Source organism: Poromitra crassiceps (genome assembly GCF_964638095.1).
Source record: "Poromitra crassiceps genome assembly, chromosome: 13".
NCBI lineage: Eukaryota > Metazoa > Chordata > Actinopteri > Beryciformes > Melamphaidae > Poromitra > Poromitra crassiceps.
In genome coordinates this window covers 8,415,982-8,443,512 of record NC_139644.1, presented here as the reverse complement: position 1 = coordinate 8,443,512, position 27,531 = coordinate 8,415,982, and the positions used below count along the sequence as shown (strand labels likewise).

At 45.7% G+C, this 27,531-nt stretch overlaps 2 protein-coding genes across 2 annotated transcripts; both read left to right on the top strand.

Moving 5' to 3' along the window:
- Window positions 1-2,138: 2,138 nt before the first annotated feature.
- On the top strand, window positions 2,139-5,814 carry LOC310787908 (uncharacterized protein; the record flags this gene model as incomplete). The annotated part of the gene is made up of 3 exons (XM_083649362.1): window positions 2,139-2,716; window positions 3,417-3,643; window positions 5,396-5,814. 3 exons carry the CDS (start codon window positions 2,139-2,141, stop codon window positions 5,443-5,445), a joined length of 855 nt encoding a protein of 284 aa, XP_083505488.1. The 3' UTR covers window positions 5,446-5,814.
- A 3,134-nt stretch (window positions 5,815-8,948) lies between these two features.
- Window positions 8,949-25,608, top strand: LOC310787907 (uncharacterized protein; the record flags this gene model as incomplete). The annotated part of the gene is made up of 15 exons (XM_083649361.1): window positions 8,949-8,981; window positions 9,138-9,205; window positions 10,806-11,347; window positions 12,094-12,369; window positions 13,177-13,338; window positions 13,546-13,836; window positions 14,309-14,560; window positions 14,912-14,994; window positions 15,087-15,195; window positions 17,977-18,056; window positions 19,689-20,598; window positions 21,563-21,721; window positions 22,423-22,777; window positions 24,001-24,394; window positions 25,588-25,608. 15 exons carry the CDS (start codon window positions 8,949-8,951, stop codon window positions 25,606-25,608), a joined length of 3,735 nt encoding a protein of 1,244 aa, XP_083505487.1.
- Between the last annotated feature and the right edge of the window lie 1,923 nt (window positions 25,609-27,531).

Sequence of the window (27,531 nt, the reverse complement as noted above, 5' to 3'; positions counted from 1 at the left end):
GTGAGTTTGACAAATATTTAACCAGTGAAAAGTATTGAAACGATCTGCTGACTTAAGTCTCGTAACTCCCTCGAAGCTCCACCCCTGCCTCCTTGTCTCCCGGGAGGAAGTACCCGCATAGCAGAGACCACAGCACTGACCGGCACAGAGTTTATTTCTGACTTCGTCGGAGGTAAATGGATCAATAAGATGTTTTCAAATTATCCCTAGGCTGCAGACTCATAAACTATGCAGTTGTACCTATCATTATGCCTGATAGTATTAACATTGTGATTATAGATCGAAGTGGTTGCTAATGAGACTAATGTGAGAAGCTAACATTAGTTAGCGAGAGAAATGCTGATTCATATGAGAGAGGCTGAATCATTGTCACAATGCTAACACTAGCTTCTAACATTAGATCAATCATTGGTTTAATCTCTACTTCATCAAAGGTGATGGAACACTCAGTTGAAACTCTGTCCTTTATTGAAACTGTGATGATAAATGAAGTCTAATATAACCGTGAACAAATAGCGTGCTCTCTGAGGAGTCTAGATAGCAAGCTATAAATTAATGTTATCATGTTAGCCTATTGTTCACTTGAGCTGTCGCTATTTAAGATTGGCATCATCAGATGCAGTGCTATGTAACGCATAATTACTAATCCTGTTAGCTAGATAACTTCTTCCTTCAACATGATGCTACTGTAACCTGTTGATGCAAACTAGTCTGATATGACCTGCTTTGTTTGTACGTTTGTTTGTATGTCTCTGTGCCTGGAGGAGATGTATGGCCTGCTCAATCTCAATTATGAGCAGGCAATTAGGGAAAGGTCTAAGGCAGTGGTACACGAGCTCGCCCTACTCAGGAGTTCACAAAAAGACAAAAGAAAAATCTTTGCAAGAGCCACAATCCAAAAAATGTCGCTTTCCTCCCATTTATTTATTTAGATTTTTATCACTGGTCATCCGACAGTGACAACACAGATGAAGAGGAAGTAGCCAGCTCATATCATCCCAGCACAGACTCTGAGGATGATGGGGCAGCAGCAGCAGCGGAGCGAGGAGAGGGAGAGGAGTTTGAAGCGGACACAGGTAATCAGGAATTGATATTACAATGTGTAATGAGTGGAGAGACGCATTTCACAGCAGACACAAATGCCTTTTTTTTTTTACAGCAGCAGTCACAGTGGATAATACACACACACACACACACACACACACACACACACACACACACTAATGGTTGTTCTTGTTGCTTAAGATCCCCACACTGGTGCTGAGGGCGATGCAGTTGGAGGACGAAAGCGGAAGAAACCACATGATTGGGAGAGGGTTGTGCAGAAAAGGAGAAGAATGATGGGACAGCCCTACTTTGGGACGAGCAAGCAGGAAAAGGTGACCAGGGAGCCCCGGGTGATGGGACCGAGGTGCCAGTCAGGTGCACATGCAAAGTCCTCCGTGATGCACTGCAGTGAGGTTGGAGAGGCGGACAGGGAGACCATTTTCAAAGACTTTTGGGAGAACATGAACTGGGAAGAGAAGAGGACGTACGTCCGTGGTTTGGTAGATGTCGTGCCAGTACAGAGGAGGAGGGGCTCTGAAAATTCAAGACGGTCATCTACTAATCGTTGCTTTTTAAAAGTCGACGGGCAGAGAAGGAGGGTGTGTAAGAATTTGTTTTTGGCCACGCTGGCAATAAGGGAATGGTGTGCCCTCAACTGGGTGAAAAACCGAGAAAAACCCCAGAAGACCGCGGCGTCGTGTCACAGATTCTCACGTGAGGCTCATGAGTTCATCAGGGGTTTTCTGAAGGATCTCCCTAGGGTGCCCTCCCACTACTGCAGGTCAAATACGTCAAAGCAGTACCTGGAGCCTGTCTTCCAGTCCGTGTTGGATGTGCATCGAGTGTACCAGCATGTTGCTGAGGCGCAGGGGCTGACAGCATTATCTAGGCAGGTGTTCACAGAAGAATTTAAGCAGCTGAACCTGGGTCTTTACCATCCAAAGAAAGACCAATGTGACACATGCTGCTCCTTTAAGGCTGGCAGCTTGCCAGCTGAGGAGTGGCAGGACCACCTGACTAAAACTGACGAGGCCCGTGCAGCAAAGGCACAAGACAAAACTGACGTGGCTGACAAGACCCTGGTGGTCTGCATGGATCTGCAACCCCTCCTCCTCTGCCCCAGATTGCAAGCGTCCGCTCTGTACTACAAGACCAAACTCGCCGTGCACAACTTCACACTTTACAACATGTCTACACACAACGCCAGGTGCTATGTCTGGCATGAAGGAGAGGGAGCTCTGTCCGCCAGTGAGTTTGCATCCTGTATCACAGATTTCCTCTCCGAGCATAAACGCTATGAGCGGTACATTTTGTGGAGTGATGGCTGTGGGTACCGAAGTCGCAATTCGGTGCTCAGCAACGCTCTTCTCAAGTTCTCCACAGAGATGAAGAAGGTAGTCACCCAGAAGTTCCTGGAGAAGGGCCACACACAGATGGAGTCTGACTCGGTGCACAGTGACATTGACAGGAATCTGAGAAACCAGGAAATCTACGTCCCAGCTGAATACGTTGCCCTGATGAAGAAAGCCCGGTCCAAGCCCAACCCGTATGAAGTCAAATATGTCGACCACACCTTCTTCCAAAACTTCAGCAAACTGAGACTCTGCAAATCCATCCGCCCAGGGAGCAGACGCGGTGACCCCACTGTCCACGATATCCGAGCCATCAGGTAACTATCAAACTAAAACCATGTCTCACCAATCCAGGTCAAAAGTCATGTTGTTGTTAGGGGGTACGGTGGTGCAGTGGTAAGCGCTGTCGCCTCACAGCTCGAAGGTCCTGGGTTCGATTCCCACCTGGGACGCTGTGAACGCTGAAGGAATGCGTGCCCGTCCGCATGTCCTCGAGTGCCCACCGCCCGGGTGGGGTCGTCAAAAGGGCCTTTCTGTGTGGAGTTTGCATGTTCTCCCCGTGCCTCCCGGGGGTTTCCTTCATATAGGAACCCCCTTCACCAAAACATGCAATGTCCTGGTTGCTGATGTGGTGCGTCCTCTGGTCGTGAAGGGCGCCTGTTCGGAGGGAGGGGAACTCGTTGGAATAGCGTGATCCTCCCACGTGCTATGTCCTACCGGTGAAGCTTCCCCTGTCAGGTGAAAAGAAGCGGCTGGCTAACTGACCATGTCTCGGAGGAGGCATGGAGCCAGTTTTCGGCTCTCCCCAGATCGGCAGAGGGTGGAGCAGCAACCAGGATAAATATAAATTAGCACTAATGGCGGATAAAAATGGGATAAAAAATCGGGGGGAATATATATATATAAAAAAAAAAAAATCATGTTGTTGCTTGCTTGTTTCGTCATGTTAATGCTTTCATGATGCTGTGTAAATGGCATTCAAACTCAGTCAACCTTGGTCTTTTTGGATGTTCTTAGGTACAACATCAATGGGACGATGGACTTCAAGACCCGGCACTCGGGAAACTGGACTCCAATGCCGAAACACCAGCTCCGACACGCCACCTCCGACATGCCGACAGTCACAGCACTCTACACAGAGCGCCAGAAGATTGAGGAGATGAAGTACAGACACCTCCAAGACCTCACGGAGCTCATCCCCAAAGACTTCCACTGCTTTTATGACAATCTCAAACACCAGACAGGTATGTACACAAATACACAAAGTGATTAGTCTCGCTGGCCAGCCTCCTCTCCCTTCCGTCCGAGGAATCTGGCTCCACGGAAACAGGCAACAGGGATAAACCCTCCCCTGCTCTACAGCTGCTCTCCCATTGGAGCGACTGTTTCGGTGGCAGCCGGATGTCTGCTCCTGGCTTATTACAAACTCTGTCAGACCAGCATTTGGCTAACGCTGCAGATTCCAAGAATCAACACTGAGTTAGGAAAGACTGCTTTTAGATGTTTTGTGCCCTACACCTGGAATGAATTACAGTGTACCCTGAAACTCGACACGCTGGTTCCAATGGGTCACTTTAGAAATGTAATCAGAACCCTGATTGATTTTAGCTGTAAGTGTTTTTAACTTGTTTTAACTTGACCTATGTATTGTGTTGTTTTATTATTTTATTCTTGTTTGTAGGGGTGTCACAATATATCGTCCCACGAAATTTCGCGATAGTAAAACGTCACGATATGTATCGTTGAGATGAAATCTCATATCGCAAAAAAAAAAAAAAAAAAAAATTTTTTTTTTTTTTTTTTTTAAATAGACTAAGAAACGTCTTTGTTTGTTGAAGTTCAATGTGTGGAAAGTAGTTCAGTTGAACAAGTCTCTGAAGAGACACATGATAAGTTATACAGGAGAGAAACCATTCAATTGAGTTTCTGGCAAAACTGTTTACTTGACAGGAAAAACTGAAGATGCATAAAAAATAGATTAAGAAAAGTCTTGTTGTTTGAGTTTGAAGAAAAACTGAAGATGCATAATGAGAATTTATACTGCTGAGAAACCTTTTAGTTCAAAATAAATCTAAGTGACGGTGTAACTCATTCTATTTCAAGATAAGCCTTATCTCCAATCTCATGTTTTTTCTAGTTGTTATTGTAATAACAATTTCCCACAACAGCATGTTTTGTATTTGTGCATTTCAAATAAAATACTACTTTTCCAGTCATATATTGTCATTATTCAATTTAAAAAAAATATTGTTAAAATCGTATCGTATCGTATCGTTATCGTGAACCCAGTATCGTGATACGTATCGTATCGTGAACTGAGTGTATCGTGACACCCCTACTTGTTTGTTGTTGTTGCTTTTATGATTTTATTGTTTACTGATGGATGCTTTATTGTTTTATTGATTGATGTTTTTAGATACATTTATGTACCGGTACTCGGGTCTCACTTGAAAATGAGATCTTGATCTCAATGTGACTTACCTGATTAAATAAAGGTTATATATATATATATTGGCTTCGACCATGTCAATCAGAGCGGCTTCCGCTCCCTCCTCCCTGTGTGTCGCTGTATATAGTGCCCTGCCGCCTCAGTGAAAACAACAATGCTAACTAGCTAGCAAGCTAACGGCAGAAACCTACACACTAGCTCGTTGCTACACGCTGAAAACGGCAAGTTGGATTGTTGAAAATTATTTTCCAAGGGCACTGCCGCTAAGCGCCGCCCATCGCAATCCCACTATGGAGACCTGCGGCGCCAGACTCCTCGGACAGAAGGGAGGGGAGGCTGGCGAGCGAGACTACAAAGTGATAAGACTTGCTAAGCCCCCAGAATTGTGGCAGACCTGCAAAACAGCTGGAGGAGCTTTAGCTGTAATTGACGGACTGACCCAGACCCTGAGTCTGGGTGATATCATACCTGAAATGCTTCCCTGTGTATAAACTGTCCGTTTGTCATATTGTCTCTTTTCCCTCTGTCCTTCTGTCTGTCTGCCCAGGGCACCTTCGCAGGGAGGAGGTCAACGCTGCTCAGGGAGATGAGTGCTGAGGACGGCACCAGGGCCTACAATTCGGCGTGGGATTGCGGGTATCGGACATATTCCCGCAGATTTGGCATTTAGAATGCGGGACAAGTCCTGCATGCGTTTGCGGGCCGATATCTATATGTTAAGCAGACGGTGCGGCGGAACGGAAAGGTTAAGAGCTTATTTTTGTAATACAAAAATGTGAAATTATTATCGGTCCTCCCCATGTTTTAGGTCCTGTTTCAGCTCCTGAGCCACTCTCCATGCTCTCTCCTCTCCACAAAAGGATGATGCTGCTTGACCTTGACACATTTTTTTCATGCTGTGATGGTTTGTTAGAACCTATTTAACCACAAAAACACACCAAGTTTGATTTATTTCAGTATTTTGATGTTTATTTGCATCACTGTTGGTGTGTAATAGCCTTAACTTTACACTGTTCTACTGTACATTATAGTGATTCAAAATTATTTGTATTTGCTAGTCACTTGAGTTTGCACTGATGCAAATCTCATGACATGTTTGTTCACTAATGGCACACAGTTTTATTGTTGTTTGAATTAAAACCAGTCTACCCTCAGCATCTCTTGCCTTTTCTCTCCAATCAGTGTGTGCTAAAGTCGGTCTGTAAGTTACAAGAATCAACTAACTACAATACCTTTGAGTATTAATAGTATGAGTAACTAGTATTGTTAATAGTGTTGTATGCAGTGTTGTACACCCATCAGTAGGCAGCAGTATCAATCCAGAATCTTTAAGGAAGCCACCAGTTTCCTGTTATACCTTTCAAAATAAAACATTTGACTAGATGCTTTGTTTGCACTCTTCTCCACTCCAATGTGTCTTGCATTGGTTTGCAATGCAATGGTTTTCTTTACTCAAGAAAGACTGAAGGTTAATGTTTTTATCAATTTTGAGTCCTGCGACACAGTGGAGAGGAGTGCAGACAAACAAGCTAGTCAGCCAATCCAGAAACTTGAAGGAAGCCACCAGTTTCCTCTTATAGACGGTTTTCACCAGCTGCAACCCCACAGCACTTCCTTTTCCTCAGCTTCTTCTTCTGTGTTTTATGGCGGTTGGCATCCTTAAATGTTGCATTACTGCCACCTGAATTGTATCAGCTTCACAGTGCTAACTAACTCAGCTATTCAGGGGAAAACACTGACATAACCTACTTCTATTTCTATTTTTTTTTGCTATGTAAACGTTTAAATGTAAAGATAGGCCTATGCGTGCAATAACGTACTGATAGTCAGCTTACTCTGTAACATGTAGCTTTTATTAGCCTCTCAGGCTAGCTCCGGGACGCAATCTTTTTTTTCCCATGATGGCGAAGGCATGACCCACCCCTCTCTGCCTCTAATTGGCTGACTGCACTCGGCTGCTCTTGCCTGCTTCCCAGGCGAGCCAGAGGTCATCTCAAGCCCCACCCCACTCCTCTCCTCCCCCTCTCCCCTCCTCTTCTCCCCCTCTCTCCTCTCCTCTCCTCCTCTTCTTCTCCCCCTCTCTCCTCTCCTCTTCTCCCCCTCTCTCCTCTCCCCCTCCTCTCCTCTTCTCCCCCCCTCTCCTCTCCTCTCCCCCTCTCTCCTCTCCTCTTCTCCCCCTCTCTCCTCTCTTCTCCCCCTCTCTCCTCCCCTCTCCTCTGGTTCCCCCCGCCCCTCTTCTCCTCCCCCTCTCTCCTCTCCCTCTCCCCTCCTCCTCTTCTCCCCCTCTCTCCTCCCCTCTCCTCTGGTTCCCCCCGCCCCTCTCCCCTCCTCCTCTTCTCCCCCTCTCTCCTCCCCTCTCCTCTGGTTCCCCCCGCCCCTCCTCCCCCTCTCTCCTCTCCCCTCCTCCTCTTCTCCCCCTCTCTCCTCCCCTCTCCCCTCCTCTTCTCCTCCCCCTCTCTCCTCTCCCTCTCCCCTCCTCCTCTTATCCCCCTCTCTCCTCCCCTCTCCTCTGGTTCCCCCCGCCCCTCTCCCTCTCCCCTCCTCTTCTTCTCCCCCTCTCCCCTCCCCTTGTTCTCCCCCTCTCTCCTCTCCCTCTCTCCTCCTCCTCTTCTCCCCCTCTCTCCTCCCCTCTCCTCTGGTTCCCCCTGCCCCTCTCCCCTCCTCCTCTTCTCCCCCTCTCTCCTCTCTCCTCTCCTCTCCTCTGGTTCCCCCCGCCCCTCTCCCCTCCTCTTCTTCTCCCCCTCTCTCCTCTCCCTCTCCCCTCCTCCTCTTCTCCCCCTCTCTCCTCCCCTCTCCTCTGGTTCCCCCCGCCCCTCCTCTTCTTCTCCCCCTCTCTCCTCTGGTTCCCCCCACCCACCCCGGTCAGCGGTTGCCTTTTATACACGTCCGAAACAGCGCAGGACAACGCGATTGGCTGGCTCAGATTTGAACAGATCTGAGCCAGCCGATTGGCTGTTATCCTGTGATGACGTAATGTCCTGTGCCCCAAGACCGGATGGACCATATATGGACTTCCTCCCCCCGAGGCTAACGGCTAACATTCGCTAGTTAGCCAACCAACCAGCAGCTAACATTAGCTAGCTAGCTAGCTTACCGGAAGCAATATTTTTTTTCGGATGATGGCGAAGGCATAACCCGCCCCTGGCCCTCTCTGCCTGTGATTAGTGGCAGCGTTATAAACCATATATATGACTATTAAAAACATAAACACACTGGCGTCTTTCATGCAGGCTAGCAAGCGTAACTGCTGTCTGTCTGAGTCTGACCCACTGAGTCTGACGGTCAGACAGGACCACAGACTGTAACAGAGATGTAATGCAGGATAGCCAAGCGAATGTGTTTGGATGGAAGTTTGACGCTAGGCCAATCAGAGGCAGAGAGGGGCGGGTTATGCCTTCGCCATCATCCAAAAAAAAATATCGCCTCCGGGACAACAACGCTTATCAAAATCCTTATGATTATTATCATATTGACAAGAATGCGCCAGCCGCCACTGCAGACCTACCGGTTATATCAAAAGATGATTTGGGTCACGCGACGGTGCATTGACGTATATACACCTGTATGAGGCAGAAATGCAACCCGTGCCTATCTGCCGGAAACCAGAAGAAGAAGAAAACTGGATCCACACTCCATTTCAGAAGGTGGCGGTAATGCACCATAGTTGTTTGCCAACCGCCATAAAACACTAGAAGAAGAAGACGTCGCGCGTCAAGATGGCGACTCCTGTGTGTACAAGCGTTCTTGTGCGGAGCTTATCGATTCTCGCCTTCCAAAAGCCTAGTTTACAACTTTAACTGACCCAAAGAAGACTCAGATTAATTGTTTAGCCTAACGTCAACTGTGAAGCTGTTGGATGGATATTTAAGCTGCTTGAACAGCTGGAAGAGCGATAACGAGGAGGAAACCTCGTTCAAAACAGGAGTTCCACTGGCTGAAAGCTGCTGGACGCTGTTTTAAATCCTGAAGCGCGCTTACACCGAGTAGGTTTGTGACATTTTTAAATGTTATTTTCCACATTACACACTTTATATTTCTGTTGTGGGCAACTGCAACTAGGGACATACAACAAAGTGCAAACGTTTAAGTTAGGCTAGCGAATGTTTGTCTTGGGGTCAAACTTCTTTGTGCAGGTACATTGTTGTGCCCAGATAGCACACACACATCGATCAGATGTCAGTTTGACATCGTACATTGGCCATGGAATTGATAACATCGCACAAATATCGGATCATGGGCAGATTTCTAAACAAACTCTTGCCATTTACCCCCGCCCTCGTATATGGCAGTGTGTCAGGCATAAAGGCGCATCCAGGCGCGCTCCCAAGGAGAAGGGTCCCGAGCTCCGCCAGGGCCAGTACAGAGCTTGCCCTCCCGTAAAGAGCACGCCCCCAAAAGTAGTACAGAATAGCCGCTGAATAGTTGCTGATCCATAGCCTACTTATTCCATAACGTGGCACCAACTAGCAAACACTAATGTATCCAGCTGCAATAAAGAATTCAGCCCAACTTGCTAGCTCTCATAGGAACAAGCAATACATATCCATTCTTTTCATTATTTTAATACAAATAAGGATGTGAAAGGAATGTGTGCTGTACATCGTATTAATATAACAACTTAACACACATTTTTTTTACATTCTAGTAGCAAGACAATACTATTGCTAGATCATTTTGTGGCTCAGAAATAAACATGATTCTGCACAGTCACATTTTGTTCTCATTTGAATTTATTTTCATTGTTCCATGGAATCATTCCTTGTATGATAAACAAAATAATTACACAGTTCATTTAGCCTATATTTCACTTTTCTTTTCTTTTTTTGCATCCTGAGATTTACAGTGCAAATGTGAAAAAACCCTTTTCCTTCACTCTCATCAATCATCCTTGGATATGAATGCACAATATTGGATTGTTTTGGTGCTGCTATCTCATACTGTGAATATTTTCCACCGCTAATTTCAGAGAACATTGTGTCTCCTGTCGTGGAATGAACACAGTATGCCTACTCTTACTGGCAGACTGCAATGCTTTTCAAAATGTACACATTCAATGTGCAAAATAAGAAAACTACTTCAACTTAGCTTATGCAAAAGATGCCATATTTTCACATTATGCCTACTCTCATCATGATTGCCCACTGGCAGATGCAGATATAAATAAAATGCTTGTCAAAATGTATTGTACACATTCACCTAACCCACATTTACTGGGCAAAGTAAGAAAACTACTTCAATTTAGCTTAAAACCTAAAGGATTGAGCTGCAATTTGCTGGAACGCTGGAACTCTTTAAGTAGGGGGTGCTGCAAGGAAAGGACTCTCCACGGGCGCCGTCAGATTTTTTTTTAAAGTTTTTTTTTAATGATGTTTAGCCATATTTAGAGGAATATCTAATTTTAAATTAACATTAGGATTATACTGTTGTGATGTCATTATTCAGTATTTTCTCCTTTTCTCACCCACTTTCATGCCACCACCTGCTCTCCCTTTAGGTCGTTATACACTTCAACAGACAGCAACACAGGCAGAAACACTGAACTTATTATTATTGATAATAATAATAATCCAAACCTCAAAAATAACATCTCAACCCTCTTTGCTTTCCTCATAGTCTTCAACTAAACCCTAAATATCGCAGTATAAAACACATTTTAATCATTTCTCTATTGACATTGCAATTCCAATACAAAACAGCAGAGTGCACTGCAGCACCCTAAGCACCCCCACTTACAGCTCCCCTCGAAAGACAATCTTTTTTTTTGTCCACACCTGTCTATGTGAAAAGCTTTTTGTAATTTCTCACTTTTCCCCCATTCTTGACTTTATCCCCCTTTCTTTCATTTATTCTTGTCCCAGGACTCTCAGCAGCAGTCACCCCGGCAGAGAATGACTCACCTGCCGACCAACAACGACCAAACCAGCTGGAGCTGAACCAAGGCGTTAGGACCTCCACAGCTGCCACGGCTGGCAAGTTGTCAGCATCCAAGCATCCTCAGGCACCAGCACCGTCCCCACAGACTCCTCAGCGGTGAGGACAGGAGGAGACACAGGCAAGAACAGACAGATGCTGTCACCAACAGCTGCTGCTGCAGGCAGTCAGGGACAGCAGCAGCCTCAACAGTTTGTAGTAGCCCAGGCTCCATCATGGCAGGGTCAGCAGGTGCTCTCCACCTTATCAGGTGTGAAGTCCAACATTCAGACAGTGGATGGTCAGCAGCTGCAGTTCACCCAGCTGTACCCAACTGTAGGCCCCAACGGCCAGGTGAGCTGGCGGACCGTTCAGGTCCAAAGCCTGGCAGGAGCGCAGACCATACTGGCCCCAATGCAGTCTCTTCCCCAGCTGGGCCAGGCTCAGGGAGCTACCACAGCTGGAGGGGTGGATGTCAACACAGTGCAGATTCCAGGCCTCCCGACCATCAATCTCAACACACTCAGCAGCTCAGGACTGCAGATGCACCAGCTGCAAGGGGTTCCCACCACCATCACCAACCCAGCAGGTCAGTCTTTTTTTCTTACTTTTTTTGGGGAGTGGTGGGGGGGGTTAAACAAACTGTAGCATTAGCTGGATACTGAATAGGGATGGGCATTTTAAGTAATGTAAATACTCGAGTACTTTCCTTCTATTATGAACGAGTAATCGGGTAGTCGCTCGGGTGGGGGTGAGGGGTGTCGGGGGGGCGCGGGTTCACAACCGATTTCTGCTCAGGGTCCCCGCGGGGTCTTAAAAGTATTAAAAAAGTATTACATTTGAAATTCTCAAAATAAGACCTTAAAAGTATTGAATTTCATTTCCAAAGTATTACATTTAGTTTACAAAGTTTTTAATTTAAATTGAATTGACTCTTGAATGCGGACTGCCATGTCCTCTTTGAGACCTCTTCGTTGTTTGTTTAGTTCCAGAATTAGCTAGCTCATGGGATCGTGCATCTGCGGAGTCCTGGGCAATATCAAGCTGATTATCAGACTCCTTTACCGCCATGCTTATTGCTTGCTGTCTTACCAGCCAGCGCCCGCGTTGCAGGTGGATCACCAACGGTGGCCCCGGCTTTTCTTCCTGGTGGCTTTTGCCTTTGGTACCTGTCTTTTCCTACACCATACTCCGCTCCATGTTATAGTTGTTAGTTGCTTGTTCATTGTTCATTGTGAAGCTTGGTAAGCAACAGAGTAAATTAGATAAAGTTTCTTGAAGAAATAGTCGGGAGACGCTCTTGCGTGTGGCGTTCCACCCTACGTCACCAACCAGAAGTGTTCCATCTGTACCCAACTGTAGGCCCCAACGGCCAGGTGAACTGGCAGGTCGTCCAGCTCCAGAGCCTGGCAGGAGTGCAGACCATACTGGTCCCAATGCAGTCTCTTCCCCAGCTGGGCCAGGCTCAGGGAGCTACCACAGCTGGAGGGGTGGCTGTCAACACAGTGCAGATTCCAGGCCTCCAGACCATCAATCTCAACACACTCAGCGGCTCAGGACTGCAGATGCACCAGCTGCAAGGGGTTCCCACCACCATCGCCAACCCTGCAGGTCAGTCTTCTGCTTTTAGGGGTGGGGGGGGGGTTGTAGCATTAGCTGGATACTGAATAGGGATGGGCATTTTAAGTACCTAGGCATCTCGCGCACTGTGCGCGCTTGATTCCTAGGCTCGCTAGCTCGGGCGCTGCACGGCCTCGACCACCCTACAGCTCGCATACGCACCTCGGCCTTGCACGCCCTGCAGCTCGACTGCTGTGTGGGCTCACTTGCTCGTATGACATCACTGTTGATGTCACAACTTTGCATCACTGATGACATCACAATTGCTCTTATGACATCACTGATGATGTCACAACGCCTATGCCATAATCAGTGATGTCACAATGCGCAATTGCTCAAGTGACATCACTGATGACATCACTTCCAGTTGAGTGACATCACTTCCGTGACAGAATTGAAACCGAGAACAGACAGATTTCCCACTTGCCGTTTGCCCACTAGATGTAAATACTTGAGTACACTCCTTCTATTATGAACGACTAATCGGGTAGTTGCTCGGGTGTGGGGGGGGGGTTCACAACCGATTTCTGCTCCCTCCTCCTCCTGCTTCTCTGAACTGGGCGTAGGTTGTGCACGTATAGCACGTTTAGCATGTCCGTCACGGTTGAGTGGAGTTGGCCTTTTCTTTTTTCTTTTTTTTTGGGGGGGGGGGGTCATTCTGAATTGCAATGAATTGTTGTAACGTATCAGAGATGAATCGAATTATATCGGATAACTGCTATATATCGTTCTGTTTTGAATTTTCATTGTGCCCCTAAAATTCTGTATGTGCTCCTATGTGCTCCCCTTTCAACTTAGGAGCACATGTGCTGCAGCGTGGGAAAAAAGCACACGTCAAGCCCTGGGTGCAGTGCCCGCAGTGTGGCAACAGGTTTGACACCGTGAGGAACATGATGAAACACCGGGCGAAGGATCACGCTGATGAGCTGCTGCTGCACCGCAAGAACAGAGCAAAGCCTGGTGAGCTGTGTGTGTGTGAACTGTGTGTGTGTGTGTGTGAGCTGTGTGTGAGCTGTGTCCGTGTAACTTTTCATGTTTCATGTTCTTTTCCGTTTTGAAAATGTCTGATTAATTGAATCATATCGAATAACCGCTATATATCGTTGTGTATTGAATTTTCATTGTGCCCGCACAATTCTGTATGTGCTCCTAACTTTTTCAACGTAGGAGCACATGTGCTGCCTGTGAAAACAGTCCACGGGCCCTGGGTGCAGTGCCCTGTGCTGCCTGTGAAAACAGTCCACGGGCCCTGGGTGCAGTGCCCTGTGCTGCCTGTGAAAACAGTCCACGGGCCCTGGGTGCAGTGCCCTGTGCTGCCTGTGAAAACAGTCCGCGGGCCCTGGGTGCAGTGCCCGCTGTGTGGCAACAGGTATGGCAGCGTGAAGAACATGATGAAACACCGGGAGGAGGCTCACGCTGACGAACTGCTGCTGCACCACAAGAACAGAGCAAGGCCTGGTGAGCCGCGTGTGTGTGTGTGTGTGTGTGTGTGTGTGTGTGTGTGTGTGTGTGTGTGTGTGTGTGTGTGTGTGTGTGTGTGTGTGCGTGTGTGTGCGCACGTGCGTGTGTCTGTGTGTCAGTGTTCATTGACAGCGAAATGAGGCACAAACTGTGTGTTTTCTAAAAAACGTGTTAAAAATAAACGCATAAAGTTATTCACGTTTTTTATATATATATATATATATATATATATAGTGCTTGAAAAAGTCCTTGAAATCCCTCGCATTTCATTTTGTGATGTCTGGATGAATGTTATTAAAGTTGGAATTGTTGGTTGCATTAACTTCCCCATTTGCTCCTATATTCATTGTTTCCTCTGGTCTATATTATGATATCCTATTTAAATTGACTGCAACATCGCAATTTCCCACTTTGGATCATTAAGTTTCATCTGATGGAACTTTGGCTTGTTTGATTCTGTCTGTCTCAGACGAGGACCAGGCTGAAGCTGACACGGTTGAACATGAGGAGGAAATAGTTGAGCTGGAGGAAGGTGCTGTGACACTGCTACAGGAAGAGGAGTGCATGGAGCTGGACCAGGGCCCCTGCACCGTGCCGGAACCTGGCCCCGAAGAGCCGCCACCGGTCAAAAGGAAACGAGGGCAACTCCCGAAGAACGCCCCCAAACCTCCCCGCACCAAGTCTGGCAGGGTGGCTCCCGCCAAACCCTCCACTATTCGGGGTTCGTACAAAGTCTCAAACGTTTTCAAAATGCTTAATTTTAACAGTCGTGTTTTCATGGTTAGGAAAATGCTTGAAGTTGAATAATGCTCCTTGAAACGTGCTTGATTTTCAACATAATCTGGTGTTTCATTCATCTACACGGTCACTCATGTAAACCAATTTTAATACCTGAAATGAATCCCAGCATCATTGTATTGTCTCCTGGCGTCTCACACAAGACGCAGAGTAGACAGCGGAGTGGACCGGAGCTAGATTCACTGACATGGGCTCTGAAATGAAATGAAAAGGGGCATTTTTCTGTTCAGCTCCCCTCTGTATCTTTGTATTCATTATTTATTTCATTTACCAGGAAAGTCAAACGCTGGCATCAAACATAAAGGAAGTATTGAAGTTCCAAACCTCTCAGATGAGAATAACATGGAGGATCTGGACGTAAGTTTCAACATGTAACGTAATGTACAATAACGTGATTATGATCGATGGCAGGACGTTGTTGTGACGTCCGTCCTCTGCTCTTCGTCCAGATTAATATTTCGTTGGACAAAGACGAGCCACAGACGCCGCTGGCGGCCCTGATGAAGACAAAGGGAGTGCGTGAAGCCCTGAGAATCTATGTAGACTTCTTAAAGACAGGTGAGATGTCTTTTATTTTCACTGCATGTTTACAACAAAATCTAACAAGTCTTAACAGTTTAACAAAGTCTTTCACTTAAATAAGGAGCCAAATTTAGGATTTAAGGTTTAAGATGAACTACCGGTATTTATGATCAAATGTATGATGATTTATTTGTATGCAGTATTTATCATAAGCAGGTGAGTAGGAACTTCCTTACAGGCGACACATATATTGTATGTATGTACAAGATAAATACCAGGTAAAATTCAATAGCAATATAATATAAATAAGTTGACATGTAAATTGTGACATAGCCTAGCCTTATTTCCTTCTCTGGATATGAAGATATTTATTTACAAATGAGAAAACAGCCCTTATATTAGGGTTGGGTGATAAATCAATAGCAATGTATATCGGCGATAGACAATTCATCAACAAACAAAATGCTGACTTCCGTTTAAAACTTTCAAAATAATGTAATTCAAACAAGTAAATAGCCTTACTGATGCACATTGGAGGAGAAAAAGGTGTTTCAACAAACGAAGCCGCAAACGTATCAAAATACAGTACTCGTTGTGATGTTAAGATTACATTTGGAGTGAAACTATGTCTGTACTCAAAATGTTAACGTTACGAGGGTTTTATTTTGAAATAGCGAAAGCCGACTTACTTACATTCTGGCTGACTTGACGCAGTCTATGCACCTGGGCTGTGTGGGGTGCACTTGTGCATGAGACTTGACACTAGTGATGCGCGGGTCAGGGTTTTTTAAGGCCCGCCCCAACCCAACCCGTCATTGGAGCCAGCCCGCCCCGCCCAGCCCGTTAAGATATCTGAAAATTCCCTACCCAGCCCAACCCAGCAGTCCGCAACGGCCAATTTAATGTAATATGTCTCCGGACGCAGGAGGAGCACAGCAGAGCTTCCAAGGTGTGCAAAGTAGCTAATAGCTCTGTCTCTCTCCCCCCTCTCTCTCACACACACACACACACACACACTCACATGCTGCCGTGCGCGACAACAGTTGTAGCCTACTGATCTGGATGAGTTGCGCGGCTGCTTTCATGTCCGTCTTTCTTCAATTAATCAATGGTCTTCAAATGGAGGTAGCAGGTAGAGGCAGGCTACAGAAACAGTTCTTATTCTTCTCCATTTCTTTTAATTACCTCATGCGCTCTCAATTGGTCACGTTGCAGTAGTACTAAACGTAGTGCAGCAGGTGCAGACGGCTTGCAGATATGGCTTCAGACTCGCTGTCTGATTTCTTTTAATTACCTCATGCGCTCTTAATTGGTCACGTAGGCTACTCACGTTGCAGTAAATTTGACAAATAGATCACAGTCGAGTCCACAACAGAAAATCTGCGGTGGCATTAGTTTTATGGACACTTCAAATAATAATTACAGCGAATAATCCTTCCAAAATGTTTGTTTTGAGAGCACATAGGCTACCTCATTGAAGCGTTTCTTTACTCCATGTAGGCTATAGAGCCTAGTTCCTCATTGCGCGGCTCGCGAGACGCTGGCGGCTCTCGAAGCTTTAGTTGGCGGCTCTAAGAAATTGCAAAAAAAAAAAAAAAATGTGTTAAGATTTTTTTTCCCCCCTGCTCTCCCCAAAATTTCAATAAAGCTGTATGGCATATTATTACAATACAACAATACTGGTGTTGACAGTAATAGAAGGTGCCAAATCATTCAAAACAATAAGCATTTTGCTTTTAGGAGTAGTGTGCCAGCTTGCAGCGCTGTTCCAAAACGTGTCAACGTGTGTCGTTGCCTGGGAAACGCACATCCCATAATACAACTGTTCGCATCGCATCCCATAATAGTTTGATGATACTTGGGATGCCATTGCGAATATAGATGTGAACAGGTTAGCTAAAACTTTAGCGTCACAGGCGATGGCCCCCACCGCTGCGGTCGGGGTACGTTTCGAAATCCCTCCAGGCCTGAAAGATTTTCTAGGGGAAACTGGTGTGTTTGTGTGTGTGTGTGTGTGTGTGTGTGTGTGTGTGTGTGTGTGTGGAAAACAATAAAACACAAAAAAATGGTAGGCAGATGTGCTTGGTTGGGGTAGCTTTTGGTGTTTTGCGGTAAAAGTGGCTCTCCTATTGACTTTGTCCTGCCAGTGCGGCTCTCATCGAAGAAATAGTGAGGATCACTGCTATAGAGAGTGCAGCAGGAGTCTGTCTGATGGCCTACGTGTGAGAGAGAATCCACGTCTAATTACTCTGCGTGTTTCACTGCTCTAAATGATTTAATAATGTTGCTTTGTCACGTTCTGAGCCTGCCCCACCCGCACCCGCGATATTTTCATAATTTGCCAACCCAGCCCGCCTGCGGGGCGGGCCAGCCCGCCTGCGGGACCCGGCGGGTTCTGGCTGACCCGTGCATCACTATTAGACACTTTTTTCTCTCTGCATTTTCCGTCAATGTAAAGTAATTAACTGTTATTAACAGTTACTTTACATTGACGGAATATACTTTCCTAACTTAAGAAAGTCAGATTTCAGCCTGTGGGAATCACTGACTCGCGCTGGAAAGGGGGGAGGCAAATCAAGAGGAGGATAAGCAGGGTCAGAAAATAACGCTTTGGAGCACCTCCAACATTTATATCGCCGTGGCGTGCAGAGCCGTGGCGTAAAAACCCACCTCACTTGCAGGGTCGCTCTATTTGTCTGTTTGCATGTTTGTGTGCTGTCATGGATGGCTGCTTGCTGCTCTATTATTATATGGACTGACTTTAAACTTCAATATGTAATTTTAATGACTGATTGACTCACCATTGTCCATCATCAGTAACGAGTACCAACCCCACCGTTCAACTCCTGCCTGCCTTCCGGGACAACCACAACTATGCCAAGTCCCCCCTCATGCAGGTAGGAAGGAACGAAGCCTCCCCATACACCAGATCGGCAATAGAGAGCCACAGGAATGAGTCCGGAAAACATCGATGCTAACACTCCCGGTTCTTCACTGTTTTCCGCCTATGGGATTTTTGAATGGGTTTTTGGCGCGATGCTTCAAATGCGAACCAGTGTTCAGCAGGATCATCTTCACACATGAGGACCACTTTTATGAGTTTTTAAGCTTTTACGTGCCGTTAAAAGGGCGGCTAGCTAGCAAACGTCTAAATGAGACTACACTGTTGACTCGACGGGGATATTATACATCAATAACGTCATCACTTCAAAGGACGAACACGGAAATTCTCTTTCCCTCACCTGGTTCAGCCTCAGCCCGGGGTAATCGGTGCACAGCAGCGCACCTTATATTTACAGTCTATGCAGCGCACACATTAACAACACTCCAGGTTGAGTGGTGACGTGACGTGGAAGCCTATGCGACACTGTGTGTAGTTCTGGATTAGCTTAGCACAAGCTTTTTACTTCTAGGGCTCGCATTTACGCTTCAAAAGTTATGAAAGTGGTCCTCAGGTGTGAAGATTATCCCGCTGAACACTGGTTCGCGTTTGATTAAGCTTGCATTGCCCAGAGACCTTATTTGAAGCATCGTGCCAAAAACCCATTAAAAAATCTCATAGGCAGAAACGGTGAAGAACCATGAAGTCCGGGAGTTCTGCGTTCCGACTACAAAAATACGTCATCCCTGCGGCTCTCTATACGTCATTTTGTAGGCGGCTGCTGGCGGCACATGTTCCCGCCCCCTTTTAGGGGGGAAACACAAGCCTCTCCCCGTTGACCTCAATGTAAAATAGCACTACCAAAAGAAAATATAGAAAAATAACAGAATCAATCTCGTTTATTAATGACCACAAAACATCATGACATGACAATATATTACAACTCGGTCGGCCACACAATGCGCAAGATACATCAGAAATATGACTTTGACTCATCTAAAATCATGTATACAGTATTGTATACAGTACTGATGTATACAGTTATTACTTTGTTTGGACATTGATTTACACAATTACATACCTCTGCTAGTAGAGAGGGGTGATGCAAACTATCTAAGTACAAATGAACTTGAACTTGAACAAACTATATACTGTAAACCATCGACATATACAGTCATCTACACTATAATGCTAGCAGTGTCTGTCTGTCTCGGTCTGTTCTTTGCGTATCTCGAGAACTGTTGGTCGGATTGATTTCAAAGTTGGGGAGTGTGCTAAGGTGGACCTGACGGAGTGCACTCCCCTGTTTTGTGCAATTTGGCATAGCGCCACCTACTGGCAACAAAAATGTGGTTTATCTCGAGAACCGCTCGTCCGATTGACTTCAAATTTGAGGAGTGCGCGGATGGGGACCCGACACAGTGCAGTGCCGTATTTTGTGCATTTCGGACACACACATAGTCATAGCGCCACCTACTGGCAACACAAGAAGCAGTTTATCTTGAGAACCATTCGTCCGATTGACTTCAAACTTGAGGAGTTGGGGTTCCCAACTAAAAGTTCATCATGCACACCCGCACTAGATCTATTTAATGGGTGAATAACTACCTACTACCTGATTGCTTATTGAAACCTCTGTGATTGACAGGAAGATGAGGAACTTGATGGAGTTGGCCACTCCAGGATTTCGGGGCCTCCTATTAAGGTCCTGAGGAAAATTGCCATGAAAACACCCCTTTCTGTGCGCACAGAGGTCTACACCAGGTGCATCTCCATCACAGCTGCATCGCAGCCTTCCCCCACACCCAGCAACAACAACACTGACCCTTCCCCCACACCCAGCAACAACAACACTGACCCTTCCCCCACACCCAGCAACAACAACACTGACCCTTCCCCCACACCCAGCAACAACAACACTGACCCTTCCCCCACACCCAGCAACAACAACACTGACGCTTCCCCCACACCCAGTAACAAGAACACTGACCCAGCCTCTGAGGTCGGCAGCACCTTCAACTCCCCACTGCACTCACCAGCACACTTCCAGGCTGCCACGCGGCCGTCCAGCCCGGTTGCATTGCATCTCTCTCACGTGCTCTCCGGAGAAGATGCTGAAGAGATGCTGAGGCAAGACTCCAGAGACAACCGTGATGTACAAGAACCAGGACCCTCTTTCAGCTTAGCCTTTCTACACCTGCAGGAGGACTACACCGGGGGCAGCTCCATCACAGCTGCGTCGCAGCCTTCCCCCACACCCAGCAACAAGAACACTGACCCTTCCCCCACACCCAGCAACAACAACACTGACCCAGCCTCTGAGGTCGGCAGCACCTTCAACTCCCCACTGCACTCACCAGCACACTTCCAGGCTGCCACGTGGCCGTCCAGCCCGGTCGCATTGCATCTCTCTCACGTGCTCTCCGGAGAAGATGCTGAAGAGATGTTGAGGCAAGACTCCAGAGACAACCGTGATGTACAAGAACCAGGACCCTCTTTCAGCTTAGCCTTTCTACACCTGCAGGAGGACGGGGCTATCTACCCTCTCCCACCATCTGGTGAGTCTTTCTACACCTGCAGGAGGACGGGGCTATCTACCCTCTCCCACCATCTGGTGAGTCTTTCTACACCTGCAGGAGGACGGGGCTATCTACCCTCTCCCACCATCTGGTGAGTCTTTCTACACCTGCAGGAGGACGGGGCTATCTACCCTCTCCCACCATCTGGTGAGTCTTTCTACACCTGCAGGAGGACGGGGCTATCTACCCTCTCCCACCATCTGGTGAGGCACTAATGAGGGAGGTGGAAAAGCCAGATATTGCTGTTTCACTTCAGACTACTTCAAATACATAAAAAGGTCTGCTGAAAGCATTTACTTGTTTTTGACTCTGACTCAAAATATTTCAGCTATTCTATCATCTCCTTTTGTAATAACTAAAGTCATATTTATTCATAGAAAAGTAGCTGGGCAGTGGGCCCTACTACAAAAACCAAAGACACTCAGTCTCCAAGCAGTACATCTGCCTATCAGGGGTAGGTTAGTAGGGCCCACTGCCCAGCTACTTTTCTATTTTTCATGGACAAGAACCCCACCTCCGAATGAGCACCTCTCCACTTTGATCACACATTTTTAAGCCAAGCAGCGTTCTTCTTTTTTCTACTTTTCGTAATATTTATTCACTTCCATTCACTGAGCCTCCCCTGAAACTGTTTGGAGCCCCCCCTGGGGAGGCCCACCTCCCACTTTGAAAACCTCTGGTGTAGAGATAATCTAGCCTTGCTCGGCTTCTGGAGCAAGACCTCCCATAGTGAGAATCTTCTCACCTTTTTATAAAACCCGGGTTATATTCATAACCTTTAGATTTTTATTTTTGGGTGAACTATTCCTTTAATGTGTGTATATCTGTATTTCAGCCATACCTCCAGACCAGCAGCATTTGGTCATTAAAGAGGTTCCTCCTGAGCAGCAGGAGTGGAGCTCCAGTCTGGAGCAGCAGGACCCAGAGCCCCCGCACATTAAAGAAGAACAGGAGGACCTCTGCAGCACCACTCAGGGGGGAGAACAGCTTCAAGTGCTGGAGGAGGCTGATATCACTGAGTTCCCATCCACCTCTGTCCCTGTGAAGAGTGAAGATGATGAAGAGAAACCACTAATCCCAAGAGCTCCTCTGATCCTGACCGGTATGTTATGTTGCTTTTCAACGTTCTTATAGAGGGGCTGGCTTTTGTCAAATAAGAGGCGGGTTCCTGGACTTCCGTAATCAGTTCCTCAGCTGGGAACTAACTTTAAACTGATGTAAGAATAGGCTATTGTTGTTAGTTACCTGTAGCCTTCATCTGAGAGCTGAAAACACTTGCCAGTGATGTGAGCACCGTTTCTTTTCTTTCTTTTTGATGACTCGTTTTTCTCATTTGTCGTCTCAGACAACCCCCTGCAAATTCCACTGTGTGCTCCATTTAACATAACAAGCTCCTCTGTGGAATTTGCGGGCTCTTGCCTGAGACTCAGCACGCAAGGCAGCGTGAAGCGTCAACGCTGTGCGCCTTGGAGAGACACGCATTTCTCAACCACTGGTCATAGAAGCATGATTGGCACAGGAAATGTATGGCAATCTCTGGGCAATTTTTTTAAGCTCAATAAACGCAGATCTAATATTTGTCTGGAATTTATCTTTTTCATTTAATTTATTTCGGAAAGAAAATTTCTAGCGGAAACGCTGGGTGAGAGATCTTGCCATTAATATTTAGGGGCAGCAATCAGCAGCAAGCTACAGTCGAGTCTTTGGTACCCCTCAATACTTTTTCCCATTAACATGATGAAGTTATGAAGTAATGGTAACACCTTATGCTAGTTTTCCTTAATGTGACTGTCTTTAATTCAGATGTCCCTCCAGACCTCCAGCAGCTGTTGGTCAGTAAAGAAGAGGTTCCCCCTGAGCAGCAGGAGTGGAGCTCCAGTCGGGACCCGGAGGACCCAGAGTCCCCGCACATTAAAGAGGAGCTGGAGCAGGAGGAACTCTGGATCAGTCAGGAGGGAGAGCAGCTTCAAGGCCTGGAAGAGGCTGATATCACAACGTTCCCATCCACCTCTGTCCCTGTGAAGAGTGAAGATGACGACGAGAAACCTCCGTCCTCACAGCTTCATGAAAGCCAAACTGAGGAGAACAGAGAGGCAGACCCTCTATCATCATCAGGTCCTCCTCAGACGAGCCCAACTGGAGTATCAGAACCAGCCAGGTACTTAGATCCAGCTAGTGATTTACAACCTACTAGTGATGCCAAGACTTCACACTCTGCTGAACCTGAGACTGAAGACAGTGATGATGATTGGATGGAAACTAATGAATCTCAGGTTTAGATTCACAGACAAACAGTGAAATTCTTGGGAAGAAACACTTGAGTTTTGCTCAGTTTGTGGGATTAGCTAATCACAACACACACACACACACACACACACACACACACACACAACCAAAAACATGAACAAGTAACCCTGAACAGCAGCGCTTTACAATCAGGCTTCCATTGAAGACCACACTCCAAACTCTCTCTCTCTCTCCAACCACCAACACACAACAAACAGCGCTGTCCGTGGTTCTGAAGTAACAGCGGTGCTACCCACCAAAACATAAACATGAATTTGATTATTTAATGTGATTTTGCATACTAACATGAACCATATCATGATGTATATTGATTGAGAAAAATCACTGTTATTATGTATTGACTTCAACCGTATCCAGGGTTCGTACGGTCATGACAAACCTGGAAAAGTCATGGAAATTAAAAATACAATTTCCAGGCCCTGGAAAAGTTATGTTTTTTTTTTTTTTTAAGTTCTGTAAAAGTCATGGAAATTTAGCTAAAGCCGCAATCCGAGCATAAAACTAGTATAGCGTAAATTCATTGGCACGTAACGTTAGCTGTCGCTGTGTTTCTGTGGTGTGTGAGAAGTGAATTCACTGAGTCTGGCTGAGTCCATTTACACTCCAGGCACGCCCACCAGCCTACATCTGCCTACTGGCTGCAGCTGAGGTAACGTTAGCAGTTAGCAAACGTACTATGCCGCCGGACACATGCTAGGGAAGTGCAGCTTCAACAATATGTGGCTTTTCAAAGTTAAGTACCAATTATGGCTCGCGAAAGACGGACACAAGACGAGCTAAAAAATACAGAGATATGATTTGTGGTCCATGTCGCACAGCCCTGCTCAAAATCGTGTTGTTGGCGGTAACACGTTAGAGTAATTGACCATGTTAGTTTTTCAATTGTTGTAATGTGTTAGTAGTTACATTACATAGAATGTCGTTACTCACTGACCTTTTCATGTGTACACGAGAATTTATAAAATCTTTGGTCATGGAAACTTGGTTTAAAGTCATGGAAAGCCATTGGTCAAAATGTGTATGAACCCTGCATATCGCCCAGCATTAATCTCCTAATATGTTCTTGATTTGCAGTCAAATGGAGATATCGATGGGACTGGTTGGACCAATTGTGGGGAGGGGAACATACCTGTTCCTCAGCGACGATGAGTGCCACACCAAACTCAACTTATCCCACCAGGCTGTAACAGACATCTGTCATCTCGTGGCTCGGGATCTGCAAACCAGTGGGTTTGGTCCCTCCACTCTGCACAATATACCTATTGCTGTGATTGCTGCGCTGCAGTTCTTTGCGAGTGGTACGACCCGTTCCATCGGAAACATTTCATGTTCTAGCATATATCCGGCCATAGATGCAGTTACATCAGTCTTAGTCCGATATGCCCGTGATTACATTAAATTCCCCATGACCCCTGCCAGCCAAGATAGGGTTAAGCTGGAGTTCATGGAGGAATTTGGGTTCCCAGGGGTCTTGGGTGTCATAAATTGCACTCACGTGCCACTACGTGCACCGGACCTACATTCCCCATTAGAAGATGCATACTTCTATGTGAACCGTGAGGGAAGCCATTCCATCAACGTCCAGGTCATTTGTGATGCAGCGTGCAATGTTACACATGTATTTGCGAATTATCCAGGATCAATCCATAAGTCTGTTATACTAGCAAACTCTACCATTCCTGCACTCTTCCAGAGGGATCCTCCCCCGGACGGGTGGCTGTTAGGGGACAGTGACTATCCTTTAAACACATGGCTGATGACGCCGTATAGCGCGCCAACAACAGAGCACGATATTTTGTTCAATCAGAAACACGCGAGAGCACGCGCTGTAATGGAGAGAACGATTGGAAATCTGAAAATGCGCTTCAGATGTTTGGATACGTCGGGTACTACAGCTCTACATTACAGCCCTCAGAAGGTGGGAGAGTTCTTTGTGGCATGCTGTGTCCTGCATAACATTGCCATGCGTCATGGATGTCTCTTGGACATTGAGGAGGACACATTACAGGACTTAACAAGGCATGATGCTAAACGGCATGTGCTGATGCCAAGGATCCTACAAACCTCAGTGCCGATGCGAATGAAGCACAGCTCCTCAGCAGCAGCACGGGAGCAGAGAGATCAGCTAGCAGAAGACCTGCATCATCTGTAGCCTGGTAATCAAACTGACTGTCATGTGCTGAGGTTATTCATGTCATTTACATATTTTAACTCACACTGACCCAGATTTGTCAATGGAGCGCAAACGGTAGCGCAGATCCGGGGATCCTAGCTATCCGTGACACCCAGTCACAGAAGCAGAGCTCTGTCCCTGTCGGAGATGCTCCTAACTGGGAAGCCCGCTGGATGCAATCTACTGTGACTAGGCCACTAACTATCGATAAGTACCTCATACAACGCCATGTCAAAAAAATACAAACTATCCCTTTAATGATGATGGATTCCAGCCGCCAAATTTATCAATGAACGCTCCTTCTTCCACTGTGATTGGTGAGATATGAATGCTTGATAAATGCCACCTGAACCCCATCCTAAGATAATCCTAAGACGCTTCTGTGCTACATCGTTAAATGAGTTAAAGTGCGGCTAAAATTTAAAACTAGCCACTTGCAAATATGGGCCTGATTTTTCTACTCTGTTTAAAATCTCTGTTTGAGACAGGCAAAGGACCTGTCAGACTGATCTCACAGGATATGGTGATGCTACTGTCTACTTGAAAGGGAAAGTGTTCTAGTGTGGACATATTTTATTGTAAAATGATCCTCTAGTCTCTTAAAATGTTCTATATTTTTGAAAGATTATTTTGTTTTATTATAACAGAACATTGTTATTTTTGTAAGTTCTCTTTATTACCAAATTTATCAGTAATACAGTTAAGATGGAAAAAAATATAAATGTGTTACGTTTCATGATGATTTAAAGTCCCTGGAAGCCAACATAAATGTGTTTTGAGTTTGTCACACCACAGAAACACACACGTACCTATATCCATCCATATCCATGGAAGCCGATACAGATAATTTATCAGTAATACAGTTAAGATATCACTGAAAATAGGAATGTGTTGCGTTTCACATTGATTTAAAGTCCCTGGAAGGGGGTGTATCACGCAGCAAGCTGCACGACCATCACTGATCACATCATGGAGTGCTCGAGTGACATCACTCAGCGCACAATTGCTCAAATTCGCATGTCATAGACATTGTGACATCATCAGTGATATTTGTCCTTTCTGTGTGGAGTTTGCATGTTCTCACCATGTTCGTGTGGGTTTCCTCCCACCATCAAAGACGTACTGTATGTTAAGGTTAACAATACTTCAGTCAGTGTGTGTGTAAGGCACTGGCAATTTCCAGAGTTCAGGGAAGAACTTTTGTTTGAAATGTTTTTAATGTTTATTTAGAATTCAGATGTTGGGAATAGATGTAGCATGTTGTTGGCTACCTGCACATGTGGGATTAAAGGGCAATGAAGCTGCAGACAGAATGGAGGGAATCACTGAATATGAGAGACACACTATATGTCATTTGGAAAGGTGGAAGTTAAAGCACCAATCAAAATCAAAATATCACAACTTTGGCAGAAAAGGTGGGATGTGGATAGTAGGGCTGTGAATCTTCACTGGCCTCATGATTCGATTACGATTCAGAGGGCTACGATTCGATTCGACTACGATTATCGATGCATCTTAAATCGATGCAGCACTTTTTTCCGCAATACATGATTTATTTTTTCTCACTTTCTTTTTTCTCACTGTGTGGCTACTTTTAATATAAAAGTGCATTTGGAATTGCATTGTATTATGATCCATAATTAAAATAAACAACTGCATGTACTTACATTCCATTTTATTTGATTATTAAAAAATAATAATCGATTTTTGATATTTGTGAATCGATGCAGAATCATGCACGTCCGCATCGCGATGCATCTTATAATCGATTATTTTTGACACCCCTAGTGGATAGAAGGGCAGAATATAATATAGATTACAGAAGACAGCACAGGGTGTTAAAGGGAGAAATGGAAGAGGAGGTAGTTCTGTCCAGGTTACTTCAGGTTGATTTGACCACACAGCTTCAAAGAAGACTATTTTTTATTGGGAAAAGTAAATTCACAAGGTTGTGCACATTGTAATATCACTGAAAATGCTGGACACTGATTATGCACTGTGTAATGAAGAAAGGGTAAGTTTGCAACAAAGGGTGAGAGGTTGGGGGAGCATGGGATTTGGAAGGGGTACTTGGAACAAAAGGAGATAAGGCATGGATTGCTACACAGAGAGGGGTAATAGATTTCTTAAATAATACAATAATCTTTAATAGACTGTGCTGTTTAATCGAATAATATGCGTATTATTTTTTATAGTCTAGGAAATAAAAAATACATAACATTTAGATTGGTCACGAATGTAATTTGTATCCTGTTCTACATACTCCGGTACAGTAGGTGGCGGTATGCACCTTAAAAGTTGGTATTGTAATCTGCCCAAAAACGCTAAAAAGGAAGAAGAATATCCGGAAGGATCAGCTTATCAGAGACAGTTTATCCAACACTGCGCGTACATTTAAAATAGTCATGAACTTGTTTTGCGGAGGCTTTATC